A 25,765-nucleotide genomic window follows, 5' to 3' on the forward strand; every position below is an offset into this window, starting at 1 on the left:
TCAAGCTGCTAACTCTGAGGGAAACTGAGAACTGACTAAAATACAGGCCTCTCTGGCTAGGCAGGTCTCCACACTCCCAAACTAGGCCCTTGGAGCATCAGAAGTATAGGGTCAAGGCAAAGGGTGGTTGGTTCTGTCTCAGGTGAGACTGTCCCCCTCACACGCCTGACAAGGTCCACTGACAGGTCCCTACTGATTCAACTCCAACTGCAACTTAAGAAGTCTCCACATCTGAGAAAGGACAGGAGAATGTGACTTCCAATGCCCTGTGGCTGAAATGTATATATGTTATATATATATATATATATATATATATATATATATATATATATATATAAACATGACTGAAAAGAACATTAAAAGGCAGCTGAACTCTGATTAAAGGCAATGATTATTATTAGTTCCACAAATGATGAAACATGCCTTCCTCATCTTGGTAGGGGGTAGGGTTTACAGGTGCCAAAAGCACACACTAAGAACTTTCTGTGTGGCTGGCACCAGGCTAAGTGTTGGGGATATAAAGAAAGGGGGAGAAAGCCAGTCCCTCCCTCAAGGAGCTCCCAGTCTAACGGAGGGAACGTCAATGAAACAGTCATGGGCAAAATTTAAACAGACCAAAGTGGAGAGGGTCTCCAAGGGAAGGCACTAGCATTAAGGGGGGGTCAGAAGAAGTTTCTTGCAGATGATGAGATTTTAGGTGGGACCTGAAGAGAGCCAGAGGAATCAGAATTTCAGGCACCAGGAATGTTGTATGCTTTGTCAGAGGTGGTCACTCAATTAATTTTGCTTCTGTATTTTCTTCTGTAACAAGGATGGTTCTATGGGAGTTAAGGGTATTAAGAAGTGTCTATGGTATTAAGAAAGGGAAAAAAATAAAGCTTTAAAATAAAAAAGAGGTTATACTAAAGCAAGAAGAAAAGGAAAAGAAAACTCAAATTAATAAGGGGCAAATTGAATTTGGGGCTTGTGTTAATGTGGGCCCCTGAGGTTGGACTCTCTTGGACGTTCAGACCTATAATGTGGGATTCTACTCCCTCCTGACTGTCTGACCTCTCTCTGCCTCTGGGCCTTGCCTTTCAGTCCTAGCTGGTCTCCTTGACTCACTCTCTACCAGAGGCCCTTCTAATGGGCTGAGCTCTAGGACGTTGTCTCTCATGGTTCAATCTGCCCTATAACAACGTAAGTATCAGAAAGATAGCACTGTTCTCCTCCATCCATATGCCCCCCTTCCATATCTCTTTCCAAGCAAGAAATGGGCACTGGAGCAGCTGTGTTCCCATACCCCCTTGCAGAGGTCCGGAACTCACCACATAGACCTCCACCCACAGATTCATCCGCTTTTCTGGACTCCACAATCATGAGCCCTGAGCTGTGGAACCACTGGATTCGGACTTGTGAAGGGGTCCGGATCACATACATATTCCCTGTGTCCTCAATCTTAAATCCATGCTGGCTCACTGGTGGCCAGACGGGCCTTGAGTTGAGAGTTACCTAGAGAAGAGGGAAAAGAGGCAACAAAACAGAAATTAATTTGTCTCCAAATATAGGTACACTTGAACTTTCTTTATAATGTTCGCTCTTAAAAAGGGAGCTGCTAGGAGAAAGACCTGGGGAGCTGAAAGGATAGGAGGGAAATAATAAAACCTGGATTGCTGGGAGACTTGTGATGGGGTCCTGGATGGACAAGATGATCCTAGGAGGTTCCTACCCCCAATGTCAGTGTGGGAGCAGATTTTTGTTACAATCAAGTTCAGAATCATAGCTGCATAATGGGAGTGATGGATAGAAAGACAACTTCTCAGTGTCTCAGGTAACTCCCTAGCACTAATCTAATTCATAAACTAGCAATCTGAATTGGTGGAGGGAGTACCTACTTTGAGAGCTCCCCATCTTGATGAAATCACAGATATCTGATGCATTCATTTTCATTTACCCCAGTATGACTCTCTGCTTGGAAAGCTACCCAAGGATAGGGGATAAGTGGGAATGGAGCGATCAAGTTTATGGGAAGGGGAGAAGGGTCTCCAGTAGCCATGTTACTCCTGGGACTACTGTGCAGAGTGTAAGGTTGGACTGAGTAACTTCTTGGGATCCCTTCCGCTTAAGTATGGGTAATAGGGAGAACCTTCTCTGGTTTGGGGGGGCAGCTTGTGACACAGAATATAGAGTATTGGGCTGGAGTGAGGAAGATCCGAGTTCAGAGCCAGCCTCCAGCACTCATTATCTGTGTGACTGTGAACATGTCGTTTAACCCCTCTCAGTCTCGGTTTCTTCATCCATAAAGTGGGGATAATAAGAGAATTTACCTCACAGGGTTGTTGTTGTGAGGATCAAATAAATTAACATATGTAAGTGCTTTGCAGACCTTCAGCTATTAATGTTGGCCACCATTAAAACTAGAATCTAATGTAGAGAAATCCAAAGTGAAAACTGAGCCCCTGAAAACCCGCATTGTTTCTCTCGTTCCTATATATAAAGCAAACTGAAGGCAAAAGACTAAACTTTAAAATAAAAACAATTGCTGAAAGCATAATCCTAATTGAATTTATTAAAGTAATTTTATCACTCACAATTGTAGCATCAAATTCCACAGATATTTTAGTGCTTTAGCTTTCAAGTAATCAACATGATCTTGTGTTCTCTGGATTTCTGGATGGCATTTGAAAGTCTCTCATGGAAGGAAGGAAGGAAGGAGGGAAGGAAGGAAGGAAGGAAGGAAGGAAGGAAGGAAGGAAGGAAGGAGAGAAGGAGGGAAGGGAGGAAAGAAAGAAACAGGCATTTATTAAGCATCTACTATAAGCCAGGAACTGGGCCTTTACAAATATTATCTCATTTGATCCTCATAATAACCCTAGAACGTAGGTGATATTATGATTCCCATTTTACAGTTGAGAAAACTGAGGCTGACAGAGGGGAAATGACTTGCCCAGGATCATACATCTAGGACCTATCTGAAGTCAAATTTGAACTTGGATCTTCAGGACTCCAGGTTAAACACTGTATCTCCTAGCTTCTTCACTTAATCCTAATAACATGGAAATATGTGGACTTGGAAATAACTGAGCACCTAGATGCAAAGAGTAGATGAATGTCAACCTGGAAGGACCCTCCCAAGACTCCATAACAGAATCAAAGAGCTTGAAAGACGCTCAGATACAATCTGGTCCAATCTATACCTGACTGACCTTTCCAACTCTATCCCAAATAAGGGATCATCTGTCCAACTTCTGCCTGAAAGCTTCCAGTGAAGGGGATCTGCAGTAGTCCTTTGCAGTTGACAACAGCACTTGTGGGCAGTGAGGGCTTTTTTCTTAAACTGAGTTCAAAGTTGCCTCTGTATTTTCCACCCAGTGCTTCCAACTCTATCCTCTGAGGCCAAACAGAATGAGCTTAATTCCTCTTCCAAACAACAGTCCTTCAAAATACTCGAAAATTCCTATCATGTTTTACATGAATTGTCCCTTCCATTGTCCCCCACATAACCTTATTTCTAGTCATCTCTCCATCTCCCTATGGGACACATTTCAACTTGTCTGTGTTCTTAAAATGTGAGGCCTAGAACTGAAAGCAGTACTCCAGTCAGAACAGAGTCTCACTAGACATAGAACAGTAGAGTTTAGTCCTATTGACCCTACAGTTCAGATTTCTGTTCTGTTTAATATTTTTTAACTTAAAACTTGTTTTAAAATCAGCAACTTCGATAAAGACATAGGTGGCACATGGATTGAACGTGTGTATGACAGGAACATAGAGGAGGAACTGTTTATGAAGCCTCTTTGATCTAGTAGCCTGCTCATAGTCCTGTCAACGAAGGAAATCAGGTCAATCTAGCATGAAGTACTTTCGATGAAGCCATGGTGATTCTCAGTGATCATCACTTTTCTAAATGCTCACAAACCATTTCTTTAATAATACATTCTACAATCATGTCTGTTGGTCAATATGAAATTTATAAATGATCCATTTATACTTTTTTCCTAGTTAAAGCAAGGGGGAAAATGCCAGTAGTGATGGTGGTCTGCATCAGGGATGGCCCTGACACACCACCTGTCACACTCTGAGCCAGTCACAGTAATTCTAGGACAGGGTTGCTCTTGGAACAGGAATATTTTGGAAGTTCATACCGTCCTGTTGAGTCGATCGATGGTCATTTGGTGGGCTAGATTGGTCACATTCAGCATCACTGGGCAGAAAGGAGGCCAGTTCAAGTGGCCCTACAGAAAAATAGCATTGTTAATAACTACTATGCATAGAAGAAATGTCACATGGTAAATCAAAAGTGCATTTGACTTGGAGACCAGGGATTCGGTTTGAACACCAGCCCTAATACTGACTAGCTATTGAACCCTGGGGTAAGTCACTTAACCTCTATTTCCTCATATTAAAAATAAGTATATTACTTAGACTACCTACCAGGGTTATTGTAAGATAAAAGTACTTAGTAAACTAGAAAGTATGATACAAATATACACTCATTATGATGTGTTATACCACACTTTGTAAACATTAATTTATTTGATCCTCACAATAACCATCTGACATAGAGAGAGGCCAGTCAATAAACAGTGATAAAGCTCTTATCATGTGCCAGGCTCTGTACATTATCCCTCTTCTACAGAACAAGAAACTGAAGCTTTAAAAGGTTATTAAATAATTATATGATATATTAATTAAAATTAATTAATAAAAATGAATTTAAAAGCTTAATCTGACCATGGTTCCATAAATTATCTGAACCAAAATTTAAATTCAGTTTTCACCCCCATTCTCTCCATCCATTACCATCCATAGGGACCTGCCTACATGGACTTGAGCAGCTCTTTCTGTCTCCCCCAGAAAGCTCTCTCAAATCATTTGGGGAAAGAGTGTTTTGGACGAATATGGAGGGTGAGAAAGAGGACAACTTGTCCAGTCCCTCCTCAGTGATCCACACTAACATGGATAGAAACAAAAGTAATAGCTAACAACTATACAATGCTTTAAGTTTTCAAAACACCAATAATCCACAAAAGAATCAAGCCCCCAGAATGTTTGTTTATCCACCAGAACCCTTTGTGCTGTTTTTTCTATAACAGATTTCCCTCCCGAGTTCCACTCCATCCTGGACAGTATGGAAAAGGTTTAGCATTCCATGCGTACCTCAGCCTTGGGACACAACAGAATTACGGGACAGCCACATTAGGGTTACAAGTGGCCACAGATTATCCAAAATGTTAACTTCCATGAAGAGACTGGAGAGTTATCTCCACAGCCTTTCTCTGGGGACTGGGGTGTCATAATGCAAAGAGGCATAAAGGAAAACGCCTTGGGTTGGAATCCTGCGATCTGAGTTTCTGTCCTGGTATTGCTAATAACTCTAAATGTTGGCTTGAACAAGTCCTTTTCCTGGTCCTGAGTTTTCTCATTTATTAAGTAAGACAGTTGAACCAACTGATATTTAAGGATTCTTTTGACTCTGATAGTCTATGGTTCAATTTCTTCCATTTTCAACCCATTCTTCACACAGTTGCCAAAACAATTTTCTTATGCCAGAAGCCCGACCATAGCTCCTTTACTTACAAACCTTCCAAGGCTACCTATTGCCTCTAGAATAAAACCTGTATTCCTTACTCTGATGTTCAAGGTCCTCCACAATCAATCTACCTGTTTCAGAATGATTGTGCATTACTCCCCTTCATACACTATGTCCCAACCCAAATGGGCTAAATTCTGAGAATCTGTCATGCCATTCTCCAACTCCATGAATTTCCCAAAACTGTCTTCTTGAGCCTGGAATGCACTCCTGTCATCTTTTAGAATATTTCCCTTGCTCCAAAGCTCAGTTCAGATCCCCTACAAAGCCTTCCCTGATACTCTGAAAAAATAAAGAGCCCTCTGCATTCCCAAATTTTCCTGAAACACTCAGTTGGGATTTCTTCTATGCTCTCTCCAACACATTATATTACGTTTATGCATGTATGTGTTATCTCTGTACCCCTCAACCACCAGGAAAAGGCAAGCTCCTTGAAGGCAGCCATGATTTTTTCTCTGTGTATTCCCCATGCCTTGTTCAGAGTAAAGGGGAAGTCAAAATTGAATATCCATTCATTCTTTTTTTGTTGTTAAATTAAATTTTAAGTTTATCTTTATTTACATCGTTCATTTCCGCAAGATTTTGAGTTACAAATTTTCTCTCTGTCTTTCCCCTACCCACCACCCCAAAACAGCAATCCCATAGTATACCCCCTCCCCCAATCTGCTCTCTCCTATATCCTCCTCCATTCCCTCTCCGACTTTATGGTAGGGCAAGATGGCTCTCCATACCCCAGTGCCTGTATATCTTATTTCCCAGTTACGTGTAAAAAATAATGATAATAATAATAATATTTTTTAAACATTTCATTTTAAAACTTTGAATTCCAAATTCTTTCCCTTCGTCCCTCATCACCCACCCTTACTGGGAAGATAAGCAATTCAATATAGGTTGTACATGTGTAGCTATGCAAAACATTTCCATAGTGGATATATTGTGAAAGACTAACTATATTTCCCTCCATGCTATCCTGCCCCCTACTTGTTCTATTCTCTACTTTGACCCTGTCCCTTTTCAAAAGTGTGTGCTTCTAACTACCCTCCCCCCCAACCTGCCCTCCCCTCTATCATCTCCCCTCTCATCCCCTTTCCCCTACTCTCCTGTAGGGCAGGATACCTAATTTAGTGTGTATGTTATTCCCTCCCTAAGCCAAATTCAATGACAGTAAAGTTGACCCATTCCCTTTTGCCTACCTGTTCTTCCCCTCCATTGTAACTGTTATCCATTGCCTCTTTTATATGAGATAATTAACCCCATTCTGTCTCTCCCCATCTCCTCTCATTATATTCCTCTTTCACCTCTCAATTTCACCTTTTAAATATCATCCCTTCCTATTCAATTAATCCTGTGCCCTCTGTCTATGTATACCTGTACACATATATACACACACTCACACATACCTTCCTATATATACACTTATATTCCCTTCAACTATCCTCATACTGAGAAAAGTCTCATAAGTTACAATTATTGTTTTTCCATGCAGGAATGTAAATAGTTCAACTTTGATAAGTTCCTTATGATTTCTTTTTCCTGTTTACCTTCTCATGCTTCTCTTGCTTCTTGTATTTGAAAGTGAAATTTTCTATTCAGCTCTGTTTTTTTCATCAAGAATGCTTGAAAGTGGGGTGGCCAGGTGGCTCAGTGAGTAAGAGCACCAGCCCCAGAATCAGGATGACCTGGGATCAAATCCGGGCTATGATACTTAGCACCACACCCAGAAATAACTGGCCGTGTAACCTTGAGCAAGTTACTTAACCCCAATTGCTTTAAAAAAAAAAAAAAAGAATGTTTGAAAGTCCTCTTTCATTGAATTACCATATTTTCCCCTGAAACATGATACTCAGTTTTGCTGGGTAGGTGATTCTTGGTTTTAATCCTAACTCCTTCAACCTCTGGAATATCATATTCTAAGCCCTTAAATCCCTTAGTGTAGAAGCTGCTAGATCCTTTGTTATCCTGATTGTGTTTCCACAATATTCAAATTGTTTCTTCTTGACTGCTTGTAATATTTTCTCCTTGATCTGGGAACTCTGGAACCTGGCTATAATATTCCTAGGAGTTTTCTTTTTGCAATCTTTTTCAAGAGGTGATTGGTGCATTCTTTCCATTTCTATTTTGCCCTCTGGTTCAAAAATATCAGGGCAATTTTCCTTGAGAATTTCTTGAAGGGTGATTTCTAGTTTCTTTTATTGATCATGGCTTTCAGGTAGTCCAATAATTTTTAAATTAGCTCTCCTGTATCTATTTTCCAGTTCAGTTGTTTTTCCAATGACATATTTCACATTGCCTTCTATTTTTTTATTTGTTTGGATCTGTTTAATAGTATCTTAATTTCTCATAAAGTTATTAGCTTTCATTTGCTCTAATCTAATTCTGAAGGAATTATTCTCTTCAGTGAGCTTTTGAGACTCTTTTTCTGTTTGGCAAATTCAAATTTTTAAGGCATTCTTCTCCTCATTGGCTTTTTGGGCCTATTTTACCATTTGAGTTAGTCTATTTTTTAAGGCATTATTTCCTTCAGTCAAGTTATTGACTCTCTTTTCATGATTTTCTTGCATCATTCTCATTTGTCTTCCCAATTTTTCCTCCAGTTCTCTTACTTGATTTTCAAAACCCTTCTTGAGCTCCTCCATGGCCTATAACCAGTTCATGTTTTTCTTGGAAGCTTTTGGTGCAGGAGTTCTGACTTTGTTGATTTCCTTCTGTTCCATGCTTTGATCCTTTTTGTCCCCAAAAAAGGAGTCTAAAGTTGGATTTCTGTGCTTTCTTTGCTTCCTTTACTTGCTCATGTTGCCACTCGATTACTTGACTTTTAAGCTCTTTGTCACAATAGAACTCTGCTTCCAGAAGGGAGAACTTTGTCCCAAATCACTGGGGTTTTCACAGCTGCTGGAGCTATTAGGAGGGCACCATCTCTACAGCCCCCACATGCTCTGGCTCACTAGTCACACACCTCAGGACCACCACCCAAGATCACGATCCAGGTCCAGGCAGGTTAAAGCAAGAGCAATTACCCTCTGAATGGTTGCTTGGCCCCCCTACAATCTGCAGGCCAGGAGCTCTGAAGCAGCCACGTGGAGGTGGTTGCATGGCTGTTCTGCCTCTGCCACTTCTCACTCTGGGGGCAGAAGATGGACCGCACCTCCCTTCCCCCCCCCCCCCGCCCAGTTCCAACAGAGCTTTACACTGACCTTTTATTTTTCCTTTGGCATTTATGGGTTGATATTTCTGAAAACCACCAGAGCTGCTGGTTATTGACTCTCCTGAGGTCCACTCCAGTAGCTGCTGGTGGGGGCTACCCTGGGGCTAAAATCACAGGCTCACATGGGGCTGGGCTCTGCTCCCAGAGTGCTGTGATGAACCCTTCCTGTCTGCCTTACAGGCTGCCTTCAGCGGGAGATCTGTTTCTCTCTGTCACTTTGTGGGTTCTGTAGCTCTAAAATTTGTTTAGAGTCATATTCTATAAGTATTTGAAGTGGTTATGGGGGGAGCTCATGGAATTTTCCTGCTTCTATGCCACCATCTTGGCTCCACCTCCATTCATTCTTCCAACAAATGTTTCAGAGAATGAAGGTATGGAAGAGCTGTAAGCTACCAAATTCCCTCATTTTACAGTTGAGGAAACTGTTACCCAAAAAGGAGAAATGTCTTGCCCAAGATTACAGAGTTTAATGGAAAAGCTGAGCCTAGGACTTCTCTCTCCTATACCCCCAGTTAACAGCTTTCTACCATACTCTTCTGCCTTCTACCTATGTTCAACCCACTATACAAACTTGCTACCCCCAGAGTTGTTCAGTCAGGTGCCTTGCCTCCTAATCCTAGTTCTTCAACCCATTGTGCTTCCGCCATTTCTTTTTTGTTTAGACACACAATTATCTTACTGTGGGGAGCTCCCAGTGAGGAAACTCCCTCTGCCAATGAAAACTGGCAACTATTCAACCAGTATCATCTCAAAGAGTTGTCCGGGAACACTGTGAGGGTAAGTGATCTGCCCAGGGTCACACAGCCAGTACATGAGGTGAGGCTTGAACTAAGGCCTTCCTGGCTCTGAGGCCACCTCTCTTTCTACTCCATAATAATCACAGCAATGATAATAAAAAATCCCTTGTCTACAGCACTCTTAAGTTTACTAAGCTTTTTTGTAACAGTCCAGTGAGGCAGGTGGAACAACTGTTACTTAAATTCAATCCCACAGATGTATTTCTTTATTAGGTGATTCTCCTGGGCACCATTCGAAGTACTGGAGATATAAAAACAAAAATGAAACCTTTGAGGAACTCAAATTCTACGTGGAGAGGTGGAAACACCATGCACCCAGAGAAGGAAATACAGTCTAACCAGAAGCAAAGGAGAATCCTAAACACTGAGAGAACCAAGAGAAGACTTTGAGGAATCAGTGGCTCCTGAGCTAGGGCTTAAAGCAATCTAGGGATTCTAGGCAACAGAGTGAGGAGGGCAAACATTCCAGGAATAAGGGCTAGTTTGTACAAAATCACAGAGGTGGTAGATAAAATGTCAAGTTCAAGGAAGAGCAAATAGACCAATGGGGCTGGACCATAAAATGTGCGAAGGGAAGCAATGTGAAATAGGTCTGGAAAGGTAGATGGGAGCTAGATAGTGGAGGGTTTAACTGTCAGGTGGAGCTGTCTGGTTTTTTGCTTTGTTTTGTTTTTAGAAACCTCTAAAGTGTCCCGTGTATAGCAGATGTGTGTCTTAGGGATATTAATTGGCAGCTGTGTTGATTGAAGAGAGGAGAAGAAAAAGATAAGGGAGGCTGCCACAATAGTCCAGGAGAGAAGCGATGGGGACCTGAACTGGAGGGTAGCTATGTGAGTATGCAGAAGAGGATGGATGGATCCAAGAGATGTGGAGGTAGACATGACAAGACTTGGCAACTAATCAAATATGAAGAGGGAAAGAAGAGGGAACAGTGGAAGATAGCTCTGAAGTTTCAAACCTGGGTTATTGGGAAGGGGGTGCTGCCCTCAATAGAAACAGGTGAGTTTGGAAGAAAGGCGGATTAAGGGGAAAAGACAATGATCATTTTGCAGATAAGGAAACTGAGGCTCAGAATGTAATGATTGGCCAAGGGTCACAAGGAAAGTTCATTAGACAGCTAAACTGAGAGCACATCACTGGGTTGGCCAGTTGAGTGCATTTCCCACTCTCTTGCTCCCCAAATTCAGCCAAAGTTCCTCGGGCACCCTAATGGCAGTGGGGGCATGGAGCAATTACCAGATTTGCACTTTTGCAGTCGAGGACAAGGACAGAGACCATCTCCTCTGGGCGCTGGCTGACAATGTAGGAGGCCTCTTTAAACAGCGCCACGTAGCTGCCATCAAAGGTCACCAAGCTCAAGTCAGGAAAAATAGAACATCGACCTACATACAGACAGAAGAGAGATTCGGGTTAAAGAGATAGGAAGAGGAAGTCTGAATTCCCTTCCTAGAGATGCCAGGAAAAAGGATGAAGCATTTTAATAGAGATCCTCGTATGGCCAAAGCTTGGCTTCTTTAAAGCCTGCAGCCCCAGCTTCATTCAGAGAAGGGATCTGCTGACTGCTGGGCAAGGGGATCTCATTGGGTCCTAGCTTCTTCACATCTCTGTGTTAATGATGGAACCAGCTCCCCACCCTCTAGATCCCACACTGAAGACACTGGCTGGGCTTTCTTGCCCTGTTCTCTTCCCTCTCTTCTCCTTTTTTCTCCCTCCCTTCCTTTTCCTTTCTATCACAATTGGAGCAAAACACCAATTGTTTTTAAGGGAGATAGAGTAGACTCGAAGAATGTAGGTTTAAATCTTGCCTCTGATGCTTACTGACTATATGACCTTGGAACACGCCACCCTGGGCCTTGGTTTCTTCATCTATAAAATGAAGATGCTTGACCAGATAGCCCCTGATGCTTCTTCTACCTCTATTCAATAATGTTATGGTCCTATCTTCTAGTGCAGAGAGGGCATGAGGGGCAGTTTCAGGGACACAGGTCACCCCTCCGTTCTCATACAAGTCAGGTCTGTCATATTCTGGACAGGAATCCTAATGGGCATGCGATCACTCAAGAGGAAGGAGAGTCTCTGTCACCCAAGCTCCCTTGCTCCAACTCACCCCCCGCCCATAGTCAAATGACTGTGGCCTTAGCATCAGGTCACAGTGGCTACTCACAGGCACATTCCCAGCGGGAGCAGCATCGGTCTCCATTGGCACGAACAGCAAGGCCCAGAATCCCACAAGGAGGGGGTGAGGCACTGTATGGGCACTGCTGTGTCTGGTTAACTCGGACCAGCTCTCCCTCTACACAGATATGTCTGACACATTCACTTTCTATGATGGGCTAGGATAGATGGGAAGAGAGATAGATGGTGTCACTCTCTTGCCAGAGTGGAGAGAATCCCTACCCAAGTATCTGGGGGTGTAGGAGAACAAAAGAGGAGATGCATCCTGCAGGCAGCCCCCATTTTGCCCCAGATCCACCAACAATAACCCTTTATCAGGCTTAGGGACTGAGGAGATGGGGGCAGGGACTGAGGAGATGGGGGCAGGCACACATAATTTATCACTAGGTGAATTGTGCTTCATTCACATTCTGGAAGAATCAGAAATGAATGAATGAATGGATAAAAAAGCATTTATAAAATGTTTTTATATGCCAAACACTGTGTTAAATGCTGGGTATTCAAATATAAAAGAAAACCAAAAAAGGTGGGAGTCAGGTCCTGCACTTGGATCAGATCGTGTAAGAGAACTGTAGTGTGCTGGCATGTACCAGGGGGAACAGGTCCTTGGGGGTCATGGAGAAGCATCCTCCAGTGGAAACACAGGCACACACTCATGTGGTTTCACATGTAATGGCCTGATTTAAGGAGATCAGGATAGAGTGGAACAAGGTTAAATGAGGGCACTATTTCTATGTCCAAGTGGCATTGTGCCCAGGAAAATGCCCTGCGTGCCAGACATGATGGTGAAAGGCCAGGCCACCGAGCCTGGGGAGAAGTGAGGAGTTTCAGCTTGAGCTCAGTTATGCCAGTCAGTCAGAAAGATTCAAGGCAGTGACCCCAAAAGAAAGAAAGGAAATCAACCCCAGTTCTTCTCTGGTTAATAACCAGTGTATGGAAGGAGCTGGTCACCAGTTCCAAGTCTACCCCAAAGGCAGGGTCCAGAGCTCTGTAGATGTGGGAGGGATTGAAGGGATAGGTCACTCTACAGGCAGCCAGAGAACCATGATTAATTACTCACAACACATGTGGGGAATGTAGAAGATTCTCTCATTGACATCAGGACTGAGGTAGGTGGCACCGAGACGCCTCCCACTGGGGCTGACCGTCCAGGTTGTCCTGTTGTGTCCTCATCATCAGATTCCTCTGGAAGCGGCAGCCCTAGGGTCATCCCAGAGGCCCTAGTCTGGGCCATAGAAGCCGGGAAGTATGAGGTCACAGTGGCTGGTGGTGATGAAGATATTCCCGTCACATTGGTAGCTAGTGGGCCAAAGGGGAAGGATGTGGACAAATGTGGCACGGATGTGACACCAGCACCCTTGGCCTTAGTCCTTGGAGTCACCTGGGAGTGAGGTGTAGCAGGCAGCCTTGTGATACCCGGAGAGGATGTGCTATATTCCGCTGTAGGGAGGGGCACTTGCTTGGATAGGATAGCCCCCTTTTCAGTGGTTCTCTTGCCCGGTGCCCCTGACGCCCTTTGCACAAACATCTCATGGGTTGAGGTTGAGGGGGTGGCTTCTGACCGCAGGAGAGGGGTGGTCAACCCTAGTAAAGCTGGTGCTGTGACCATGGTCAGAGGGACATCTTGCCTAGTTGTGTGAACTTGAGTCAAGCCCACTGAGGTCGGGGGGAGCGTAGGGTGGAAGGTCACAGGAGATAGGGAGGTGGCTATGGACATAGACAATTGTGTGTCCTTCCCTGGGGACACAGCAGAAACCCCAGCTCCTTTAGGGGCAGGGGGACTGGAGATGAGAGTCCATGGAGGAGGGTGGGATGAAGTTGACAATATGCCCAATGGTATCCCTGCCTCAGCTAGAGGTGTGCTGGTATCTGACAGTAGGGAAGGCACAGTTGATTCAGAAACCAGAGAGGGTACAGGAGCTGGTGAATATGTAGCAGGTGACTTTGCTGCAGAGAGGGCAGAGGTAACCAGAGTCACAGAGGTCAGGGTCATGGGACTGGTGGCTTCAGTCACTGAGAGAACTGCACCCAAAGGTGGATGGATGATGAGTGTGGTGGAAAACCGGCTCCTGGCTGGGGATGTTGAAAGGGTTGTAGTTGTGATATGACTGGTCTCAGTTTGCCCTGTGGCTTGTGCCATTTCCGGTCCTGTGCTCACAGAGGTTCTGACATGGATCTGCCCCACAGAGGTCTTACCAACAGATGGAGGAGAACTGCTGGAACGTGTCATGTTCTCAGCTGAGGGGACTCTAGGGGTTTCTGTCCTATTCCCTTCCCCTGTTGACAGGGTCATTAGCAATGGTTCCTGGAGCCCTACAGAGGGAGGGAGCCCCACAGACGAGATCCCAGTGGTTACAGTTGTAGAAGGGGGTCTCTCAGAGAAAGCCAGACTGAGGGAGGGCCTTGTCCCTGCTTGCAGCTGCGTCGTCCTGACTGGCAAGGTGCTTGGTGTAGGAACAGTCACAGCTTTGGACATTAGATGAAAGCCAGGAATTGTGGGGAGCATCAGGAACTTTGTAGTAGTTGGGCTTCCTCTGAAGGTCACTTTTGCTTGAGTTGTTTTTATGGTGGCTGTCCCCACACTGGGCACTAGGATCCTGGAGGAGGAGGTGGCTTCTGGAGCTGGCGGGGTGGCAGGAGGGCCAGAAGGCAGCTGCACACCAGCTGCGGCCACCGTAGAGAGGTCTGCAATTGTGGGCCACTTTGAGGAATGCTGGCTGGTGCCTCCCAATGTAGACCAAAGTCTTGGTTCTACTCCTTCCTTGGTTGCTGCCTGCAAGCTCGAAGTTGTAGTGAGGGCAACAAAGGTGTCCCTGGCTGAAGGGTGGGCCAGGGAGAAGGTAGCTATGGTGAAGGCTTCTGGACTGGTAGGTGCCCTAGGCCCAGCCATGGCTGCGGACATCTTGGGGGTTTGAGATTCCTCTGGGGAGATCAGGTCTTGACCAGGAGCTGGGGTCCTCACACTGGGCATAGCAACTGCAGACTCAATACCTAAAACACAAGGAGAGGAGCTCAGGTGGGGATCCAGGGGTCCATTGTCTGGTCAGCACAACCTGGGAGCCACCATTCCCTCCAGAATTGACATTTGGCTGGCTGTGTTTCTATGACTAGTCTCTCTTCCCTAGAATTGGGACCTCTCCCAGGACTTGGCCAATGTTGCCTCTTCAGGCCAGGCCCCCCTACCCCCCACAAGGGTAGAGCTGTGCCTCTTCTTCCCTCTGTAGTCTGAGGGCATGGTGCAGGCTCCTGGTGACTGAGTGGCCCCCTCAGTACCCCAGGAGTATCATCTCCCCAGGCTGATTTTGAGACATTCAGCCTCCTGCCCATGGGCCTGCCTGAGGCAATATGGCCCATTCCCCTGGCCTTTCTCACTTTTCCTGAAGACTTTCCAAACCTTTCTTAGAGGATACAGGAGGATCCCAGAGTCTCCAAGTCCATTCCTATGGGATAGGCCCTGTGAGCTCATAGTGACCTGTGCCAATCACTCATCACACAGGACACCGAGAATCCTTTAGTGCATATGAGAGTGACAAGAAACAGTTACGTACAGTCCTCCAAGTAGACACATTTCTGGGTGACTTCATCCAGGACCATGGGGATGGGACAAACAGGGACACAGCCTTCAACCCTGCAGAGACAATGGCATGCATGCTTACTCCCAACTCAGCCCCAACTCGGTGTTCTTCACAACCCAACCCATACCTGCGTGCCTGTATGTATAACACTCACTCATGCATGCTTACAGATGGGCACGTGTGTACACATTCAGGTGGGCACAGAGACACCTATGCTGCCCTCCCCCAGCTGGTTCAGTTCAGTGCGCTGGTGAAAGATTCTCACCTGGGAACTTCCCAGCAGCTGGTTCCTTGAGGATCACGACAGGTTTGGAAGCAAGGGTTGGCACAGGCATCATAGCGCCACTCACAGGTGGTGTAGGCAGTGCCTGGAAACCTGGTGTCTGGGGAAATGAATCATGCTCAGAAACATATCCCATGCCCACAACAGGCAGAGCCCTGGGCAAGGCACCACTGGGGAAGCAGAGGCTCAAATTCTGTTTTCAAGGGTCCAGCCTGGTTGGGGAGCCCAGGGTCATATACATGAGAGATTCCAAAATCTGGAAATAATATAGGCTCCTTGCAGGCTCTTTTTTTTTGTATCCTCAGGACATAGAACATGACTAGATCAGAGCAGATGTTTAATAAATGCCCATTGATGCTTGACTCCTTTATACAGGGGCATCAGAAAGCTTTGCAGTGAGCAGCTGACCCAGCCTAAACTCCTTGGTCAGGATTCAGTCCCCTTTCTACCCTGGACCCTCATTAAAGTCCTACTCACAACAGCTGGCAATTTGATGCACACAACATCTGCCTAGCTTAACCCCAGGCATATTTAATTATAAAGATGGAGGAAAAATGGCCCCAGGAAGAAAGAGGCCCCCACACCACATCCCCTGGATGTTCTTTGTGTATGTGAGGGATCACCACCAGGAAAAGAAACCTCACAATCATCTGACCGTCCACCCCTTGGGTTAGAGGAGCTTTTGGTACTTGTTTTGATTTTTTATATTTGGTGGCATCAGGAAGCCTAGAACACCAGGCTGAGCTACCAATGACCAGAAACAGTGAAGGATAGCAGAAAGATTACTGAATTTGGAGTCAGGAAGCCTGGGCTCTGGTCTTGGGGGCCCTGCCACTTACTAGTTTGTGACTTTAAATGTCAGTTAAATTTTCTGAACTCGAGTCCTCATCTGTAAAATTGGAATATTAATGCATGTATTACACCTACCTCAGAAAATAATTATGAAGGGAAGTGCTGTGGACGTCTTAAACTATAGGAATGTGAGTTTGGGGGGATGATTCTTCTAGGGAAAAGCTTCACAAGGAAAAGGAACCATCCTTAGCAGGGAAAACTATGGAGCCTACACATACAAAAACCACAATGCAAGTGGATGTTAGGAAGTGGAGAGGAACAGTATGGTGTGGTAGGGAAAGCACTGAATTTGGATCAGAGAAGCTGATTCCAAATCCCAGCTCTTTGGGCAACTCAACGGGCTCTAAATCCTATTGTCCTGTGACTTGTAATGCCTGCTAACAGAGGGACAAAAGGTGCTCAAAGGGTCTAGAAAAAGGGTATAAATTTGGCAGTTTCTCCAGCTCCTTCCAGGAAACAAACAATGTGTACAGAAAACAGGGACATCCAGTCCTTAGGCAGACGAGCGGTTCTATGGGGCAAAACTTCAAATAAATCAAGACAGTTATCCCATCCCCCACTGGTCCTTCTCTTCTTCAGTCTAAAACCCTCTAATGCCTTCAACTGGTCAATGCTTGATTCAACTCTCTCAAGTGATCGACCATGAATCTTCAACTGACTGACCTCTTGTCATGACCTCAAAGTCCTTCCCCATCTGGGATGCCCTCCGGTGGATGGCTCACGAACCCAACACTCCAGACGTGGTCTGGCCAAGATATCACTGAGTACTTTGTTTTGTACCTTTCTAAAGCTCTTATCATGGCAGCTAGATGGAGTAGTGGTTAGAGAGTCAATCCTGGAGTCAGAAGGATCTGAATTCAAATCCAGCCTCAGACACTTAGTAGGTTGTGTGACTCTGGGTAAGTCACTGAACCCTGCTTGCCTCACTTTCCTTATCTGTAAAATGTAATGGAGAAGGAAATGGCAAACCACTCCTGTATCTTTGCCAAGAAAATCCCAAATGGGGCCATGAAGAGTCAGACAAGACTGAAACAATTCAACAACATCAAAAACGAAGGCTTTATTGTGTAAGGTTGTATATTAGTTAATAATAACATGTGAATATTAGCAGACTGTAAACTCCATGAGAATAAGGACTTATCTAAACTTTTTATTTCCATCATGTCTAGCATAGCACTTTGCTCAGGATAGATAATAAATGACCAACAAATGGAACATTTCTTTCACTTGAGGTCTTTAAGCAGATGAGAATACCTCAGGTAGCAGGAAGTAGGGGTGTAGACAAAAGGACTTATCAGTAAACTTTCCTTCTAGGTGGCAATAGTTAGGGAGGTAGAGACCAGGGGGAAGAAGGAAAGAAAGGGAGCAGCTTACAGATACCTCAGGAGTGGGGAATGGGTGTGAGGCCTTGTTCTCCCAGACCCTAGCTTGCTGTGGCTCCTCAGGGGCATAGTTCCTAACTGGAACTTTCTGAGCTAATAGGTCTGGCATGTGCGCCCGTCAGCAAGAAACCCAACCTGACACAGCCCCATATCACTTTCCCATCACCTCCCCCAGAGGCTGTTTTATTTTTAGATATTGTAGTTGTATCCACTGGCCATGCCCTTCTGTGCAAAGGCACCCCAAGATTAAACTGAGCCCCTTTGCCTCCTACTTAAATCAAACAATGAGACCCAAACCATCAAGCACTGAGGCCAATGGTCACCTCGCCTGCCCCCACTTACCAAGGTAAATGGGCTTGGAGGCTTCTGTTAGCATAGACAGACTCTTTATCCTACCTATGCTCTCCTCTCTTTTCCAGGGCCTGGAAACTTGTAGCCTCAAGGCCACATGTGGCCCTCTAGGTCCTCAAGTGAGGTCCTCTGACTGAATCCAAATTTCACAGAATAAATTCCCTTAATAAAAGGTTCCCCACCTCTGGTACTTCAGTTGTAAGCAGTTTTCCTGTGTCTAATTTCTCCCTTTCCCCACTCAATCCTCCATATCACTATCCAAGTGATCTTAAAGCATAGTTATAATCAAATCACTCCTAGCTGCCAAAGCTTTCAGGGGTCCCTCATTTCCTGAAGAATAAACTCCACATCCTGGCATTTAAAGTCACCCACATCATAGCTCCAACCCATTTCACAGAACGTCCCTTCACAGTCTTTCCGTTAAGCCAAAGTGGACTGTTTCTTCCTTGTTCTTGTCCTGTCTTCTCCCACCTCCACTCCTTTGCTTACACAGTTCCCCATACTTGAAAGAGACTTTCCTCGTCTCCAACTGATAACATCTCACAACCTAACGCAAATGCTAACTCCTCCTGACATCCTCCATGACCCTTCCCCTCCCCTTGCTGAAAAATGTATTTTGCCTCATCTTTCTGGGGACCAGACCACCATGACACTTCACAGGACTCTCTTCATCTGCTCTCTTTCCATTACCCTCATCCCTCTGATCAGAACCTTGGACTTTGTCCCTGAGTCTCCCAGCCCTCATGAGTGAGCTTTCCCCCCGTCTTGCTGGTGTCCAGATCTCCAGGCTATTTTTCCATTGTCTCTTCTTCATGGTCCCAGCAGGAGTCCTCCCCACCGGCACTTGGCAGCACACCCTCTATATGTTGTCTTACTCTATTAGAAAGTAAATTCTTTGAGGACAGAGAATATCTTGTTTGTATTTGCACCTCTAGCACTTAATATAGTGCCTGACATAGAGTATGTGTTTTATAAATCTTCTATTCACCCACCCATCAATCCATTAATGTATCTATTTATGTATCTCTGTATATATTATCTCTGTACCTCTCTGTGTCTCTGTCTCTGTGTCTGTCTCTCTCTGTGTCTGTCTCTGTCTCTATCTGGGTTTCTTTGCCTGTCTGTCTGTCTGTCTCTGTATCTATCTCTGTCTCTCTCTATGTGTCTCTGTCTCTCTCTGTCTCTGTCCCTCTCTGTCTCTGTCCCTCTCTGTCTCTCTCTATCCATAAAAGTCTTATAGCCTTTTCTCTGTATTTTTCCTTCACACTTACCACACTCCTCCTCATATCATAATTATTTTGTGTGCTTGTCCTTTCCTTCATTAAACTGTAAACTGCTCAAGAGCAGGGGACCATTTTCCATCTCCCTGCACAGCCCCAACACTAAGAACAGGGCCTTAAGGAGAGGCTGGCTCCTTAAAGACATGGCTCTTACCTACGAGCTTCAGCAGAGTGGCAAGCCGGAACTGCTCTGTGTGCTGATACCTCTGCAGGACGGGCACTGGGCCTGAGAGGCTGATGAAGGAGCCAGGCTCGTTGAAGGACTCCAAAGCATCATAGCCAGGGAGCCACATGCTGCGGTGCATGATGAATGTGGCTCGGTTCTGGAAGCCTTCACTCTGCTCCCACTTGGCCAGGGACAGAGACCCATTGGTAGTCACATGGAGGAAGTAATTGGGTCTGTCGGCGGACTCAAAAGACACCAAGTCAGAGTCTGCAAATAAACATACCCTTAGGGCTTCAGAATGGAGAGTGAAGGAGGGTGCTGAGGTGATTAGACCCTGCCTAGGCCAGGGGCAACAGGGGCTTGATGACAATGCCAGAGAAAATCCTTAGCCATGCAAGTATGGTCAACCAACTAACTCTGTTATCCAGGAATCAATGACTTGACTTTTGCATTAACCAGCCTGCTTCTCCTTGCCCTTCATCTCATGCTCACTTTTCATTTGCTTAATGGCACCTCCCTTCATCCAAGGGTGAGGAGAAGGTAAAATAAGAAGGAACTGGAGTTAGAACTATGGAGAGGACATTGAAATTAATGGAAAAAACAAAGATTCATTAGATTTCAGTTTCTCTGCTTTCTCTATCTTCTGTGACTACAGATAATCTACAGTCCTATAGTATTGGGATCATACATTGGGATGGAAACTCAGAAGACACCTGGTCTAAGCCACCTGTCAGCAGCAATCTCTGACAAATGGTCATCTAGTCTGCACTTAAAAACTTCCAGTGGCAGGGAATTCATTACCTCCTATTCCACTTTGAAAGCTTGTTTTTATGCTGGACTAAACCCTGCCTCCTTGTGATTTCTAAATTCTAAACTTGCCCTTAGTATGCTCCCTACAGAATCACAGAATGTTAGGCTTGGGAGGGACCCTTAGAGATCATTTGCATCTCACTTTACCAAGGAGGCTGAGGAAGGAAGATATTAAAATGATGGTGCCATGGTTAGAGCTTCAGACCTGAATTTAGGAAGGTCTGAGTTCACATACAGCCTCAAACACTTACTAGCTGTTTGAGCCTGGGTAAATTGTTCAACTACTATCTGCCTCAGCTTGATCTTCTACAAAATGGGGGGTGATGGGCAGCCAGGTAGCACAGCAAGTAAGAGCACCGGCTCCAGTGTTGAGAAGACCTGGAGATCAAATCCTGGGCTCAGACACTTAGCAACCACCCAGAAACACCTGGCCGTGTAACCTTGAGCAAGTTACTTAACCCCAATTGCTTAGGGGCAGCCAGGTGGCTCAGCGAGTAAGAGCACCGGCTCCAGTGTCGGGATGACCTGCATCAAATCTGGGCTCAGATACTCAGCACCACACCCAGAAATAACTGGCCGTGTAACGTTGAGCAAGTTACTTAACCCCGATTGCTTTAAAAAAATAATGGGGGGTGACAATAGCACCTACCACCCAGGGTTATCAGGAGATAGTGGATGATAGAAGGTCCTGGTGTATTGTGGTCCATGAGGTCACAAAGAGTTGGACATAACTGAATAAACAAGCAACAACAACAGCCCATGGTTGTTGTGAGGTTCCGGTGAGATGAAGCCCTTTGTTAACCTTAAAGTTTGTGGTATACGAATTCTAGCTATCATCATTGTTCCCTAGGTCTCATAATGCATTGGCACCAGGGCCAGGACTAGACCTAGTCCAGAGCTCTCTTCACCATATCCAATATCACTCAAAGAATCTTTATATGGGTTTGGGATCATAAATTTTAAGTTGGAAAGGACCTTGGGGTCAGCTAGACCAAACACCTCATTTTACAGATGAGGAAACTGATACCCAAAGAGGTTGAAGTGATTTTCCCAAGAATTGAGATGAAAAGTGATTAAATGAAAATGCCCCACTGACCCTGCCATGACTCTGAAGTCCCTGAAAGTACCAGACTGGATCCTAGGTTGACCCCATAGTTTCTCTAGCCCAGGATTCTGTCCCTGATGACCACCAGGGACATAATAAGGCAGATCAGGGCTATCCTCCTGCAATCAACATTGCTTGAGGGCAAAGATTGGTTTGATGTTTGTCTTTAAAGGCTCAACATCTGGTAACACACAGACTTGAATTTAGTAGGTGTTGGACAGATGCTTATAGAATTGTTGAATTGAGAAAAAGTCATAGTCACTCAGTCAGTTCAGTCAGATATGACCTCCTACAGTCCCTTCCATATAGGAACAGAGGAAGGCTTCTCTGCCAGCATCTCTTCTAAATGTACAAGACAAAAGAAAGCCCAGCATGGAGAACTGAGAGTATTATAGCTAGTCAACAGACCTGTCAAGGTCCCGAGACTACTTTCAAAGCTCCAGATTGTGTATCTAGAGCTCTGGGTTCTAATACTAGCTTTGCCACTAACTTGGTGGGTAACTTTGGGTCTCAGTTTCCTCCTTTGTAAAATGGATTAGGAGAATAAGGTTGCTACCCAAGTATCAAACTTCCTGGCAATGCTGAATTTTTAGCTATGTCCCCATTAATTGCTTCATGCTTGAATATTTAAGATCAGCCCTCCCATCAGATGGGGATCATCATTTCAGGTGCTGGTGCTTAATTGTTTTTCTTTGTCATGAGAAAGCATTTAATCCAGAGAAAGATGGGCAGTTACCCTACCCAGAAATGATTGTGGTGTAAAAGCATGAAAACATTAATACATTTTTTTTGAAAGATCAACCCTCTCACCATCCCTCACCACTATAAGAGAAAGGACTCTTACCATAAGCCTTGGGTTTATACACTGAAGAGGTCAGCAAGAAGTTAATGGTGTCTTCAGGACCCACATTCTCATGAAGAGCTAGGACGACAGCACCACTCGTTTTCCTCACGGTCACTCGGGTGCCACCAAGCACATAGCTGACCAGTTGATAGGGTCCCTTGCCTAAAGCTGGAGAGAGACTGCTAGATCATCCACCCCACCACACCATTTAGTCTTCTTCCTTTCTTCTGATACCATGCCTGACCATACTTTTCAACTCCCTACTGACACAAGACTAAACTACACTCCATGAAGAAAGAGTTCGGAAAGGTATCAGATATTCTGGTCAGTTATCTGCACATACCTCCATCTTTACTCCCTGGGAAATAGAGGAGAATGGCTGAACAAGTTGTGATGGAACACTACTGTGCCGTAAGAGACAATGAGCTCATTGATTTTAGAAAGGCATGGAAAGACTTAGATGAAATGATGAAAAGCAAAGTGAGCAGAACTGGAACACTGTATACAGTAACAGCAATATTGTTGTAAGAATGACTTTGAATTACTAAGTCATTTTAAATATTATAAATATATAAATTAAAAATAAAGGGCATATTGAAGAGACACTATCTGCATCCAGAGAAAGAACTGATAAATAGAAGTGTGTATAGAATAACACACACACACACACATATACATATGTATACCTATTTGCATCTAATGGTAGCCATCTCTAGGGCAGAGGAAGGGGAAAGGAAAGAAAAAAAGGAAAAGGAGAAATTTACATAACTTTGTTGTAGGAGTGAATAGCAAGTTGTACATGGTGGATTTGTAGATTTATATGCGATCATCTTTTTTTTATTGTACTGTGTTATGGAAATGCTTGTTTTGTTCCCTGAATTGAAAATAAAATAAAGGGAAGTCTCAACTTTTCTTGTGTTAGGGACCCTTTTAGCAATTTGGTGAATCCTTAGACCCCTTCTCAGAATTATATTTCGAAGTGAAGAAAATAAAATACACAGTATTACCAAGGAAACTAATTACAATGAAATGAAGTTATCAAAATGTTTTTTTAAATTAATGAGCCCTAAGTTAACAGCACCTGAATTAATTAAATTATCTCCCCATACTCCACCTCTTAACATGTTAGTGGAATACTTTTAGACATGACAATAAGAACACTGGGAAGGCTGGCTAGAGACTAAATAAGAAAAGAATACAGAAAATGAAAGGAAGGTCCCAAGCACCACTGAGGCTGGCTTCATCAGTTTGCTGAGTTTGGTCCCAGCTCTGATCCAAACATGCAAATGAACAGAACTGATAGACACATAAGATCCTGATTAATGAATTTGCTAGTTATCTTGTTCGATATTAACTTGTTGGTCTTTAGCCCTGAATAGTATTTTCTCACTCACACATATACATAAGTATGAGCATATATACACATATATGACTATATATAGACATGTGACCATAGTAATATAAATGTCTACAAACATTCACATTCAAACACCTGTATAAGTATGCAATACACATCTTAATTTGGTTTGATTACATTTAATATTTAAAAAGTGGCAAGTATAATCTATGATTCAGATTTCTTCCAGGCATTCCCAGAAATATAGATTTCTATTCATAAATGATTATCCCCAAGGAATACAGTATGAAGCCACATGCCCAGTCCCAATATATTAAAGCATTTTAGGGATGGTGTTTTTTTCAAAAATCTGATTTTGTTGTTGTTTTTTAACTAATGATGCTTCTGGATGAGCTTTCTTTATCAGGGGTGGGGGGATAGGGGATGGGGGTGGGCAGCAGTGTCTAGATCACTGGCCAGGATAAACCTGACCTCCTCTTCCTAATGCCCAGCACTGGTAAGAGGCTAGAGGGGCTTATCAGCCTGAGCCTGACCAGAATTGAGCAGAATATAACACCAGCCTGGATCCAGAGGGACTGACAGTGATCCTAGGGCACCTTAGACATTTAGCATGAGCAAATATCTAATAGGATTGAAATCCCATTAATCTCCCACCCCCAATCACTCCTGCCTGGACCAGGAGAGTGATATGGGTACAAGACCTCAAACATGCTGCTGCCACTCCTGGGTACCACAACTCCATTTGAAGGGGACAGTCCTAGAGAGCTGTCCACTCAGTCACCAGCCAACCTCTCCATTTGTCCTCATTTCTTTAAACTCCATTTATTCTTACCTTTGTTAAAATAGTCACAGTCATAAGCTGAAAAAGAGAAAGAGAAGGAAAGAGATGTCTCCAGAGACTCTTCCAAGGGAATGGTTTCTAGGATAGGGTCTCAAGATGGACAAAGTGAACACTCCCCTAAACTTTGGGCTTCCAGGACATAGGGTCTTACAGTCTACCTCTCAACTCTGCAAATTATATCATCAAGAAAATAAGGATGTTTAGCAAAGAGAAAAGAAGGTGGGTAGGGATGGGGGAGGGTGAACTGCCATTCAAATGTTTGAAGGATTGTCAAGTAGAAGAGGGATTAGACTTGTTTCACCTGTTCTCTAAATAGGGAAGAATCTATTTATATGTGTGTTGTCTTCCCTATTAGAATGGAAATTCCTTGAAGACAGGCATTGTTTTCTCTTTTTCTTCGTAACTTTTAGCACCATGCTTGACACATAGCATTTAATAAATACTTGTTTGGTTGATTTACCAATGGAATTATGGAGTGGTCAGCTTTTAGCTCAGTATAAATGATTTTAGTTCAGTATAGATGAAAACACTGTCCATCTATGGAAAAATTCTTACTATGCTAAAATGAAATGGATGCATGTTAGGTAGTGAACTTCCCCTCTATTGACAAACTCAGGCAGAGGCTGTCAGGAATGCTGTAGAAAAAGTGGTTTCTTGCCTGAAGTAGGAAAGTCTGAGAGTTTATGATTTTCAAGGTTCATTACAGCACCAATTGCCTACTAGAATTCCAGTCTAGCAGAGAATACCTGAGCTCTGGGCACCCTCTAGTGGTCATAATGGGGTACCACAGCCACTCAAAAGCACGGTTAATCAATACCTATTATAATATGGTGGCGTGGGATGTGGGGAAATTCCAGGTTAGTAATGCATAACCCAGGACCCTCTCTAGGCAGAGAATTGGTTATTGACCCTAGCAAAGTGGGGCACGGAAAGAAGTCACTGGTGGCAATACAGTCCTTACCAATGAGTGTGAATAGAGAACCTTGAAGGGGCTCCTGAACCACACAGTGTGTGTGTGTGTGTGTGTACACATATGTATAATATACCGTGTTTCCCCGATAATAAGACCTATCCCGAAAATAAGCCCTCCCCTTACTGTGTAAGATTCCTCTAAAATAAGCCTTCCCCCGAAAATAAGCCCTATTGAGATTGCTACTGTAGTGAAGGTGA

At 44.2% G+C, this 25,765-nt stretch overlaps 1 protein-coding gene across 1 annotated transcript in view; it reads right to left on the bottom strand.

The window, feature by feature from the left end:
* The window catches only part of OTOG (otogelin), a 100,937-nt gene that overhangs the window by 20,412 nt on the left and 54,760 nt on the right, over positions 1-25,765 (bottom strand). Inside the window, exons 30-39 of the mRNA XM_069073475.1 lie at positions 24,587-24,613; positions 22,398-22,565; positions 19,627-19,905; positions 15,590-15,707; positions 15,298-15,377; positions 12,810-14,740; positions 11,739-11,907; positions 10,811-10,956; positions 4,125-4,214; positions 1,308-1,491 (exon numbers count right to left, since the gene is read on the bottom strand). Coding sequence (XP_068929576.1) covers positions 1,308-1,491; positions 4,125-4,214; positions 10,811-10,956; positions 11,739-11,907; positions 12,810-14,740; positions 15,298-15,377; positions 15,590-15,707; positions 19,627-19,905; positions 22,398-22,565; positions 24,587-24,613 — 3,192 coding nt within the window. The remainder of the gene's footprint in view (positions 1-1,307; positions 1,492-4,124; positions 4,215-10,810; positions 10,957-11,738; positions 11,908-12,809; positions 14,741-15,297; positions 15,378-15,589; positions 15,708-19,626; positions 19,906-22,397; positions 22,566-24,586; positions 24,614-25,765) is intronic.

This window comes from Petaurus breviceps, unplaced genomic scaffold, assembly GCF_028583685.1.
Source record: "Petaurus breviceps papuanus isolate PSGF00001 unplaced genomic scaffold, PetGlider_PUasm1.0 140, whole genome shotgun sequence".
NCBI lineage: Eukaryota > Metazoa > Chordata > Mammalia > Diprotodontia > Petauridae > Petaurus > Petaurus breviceps.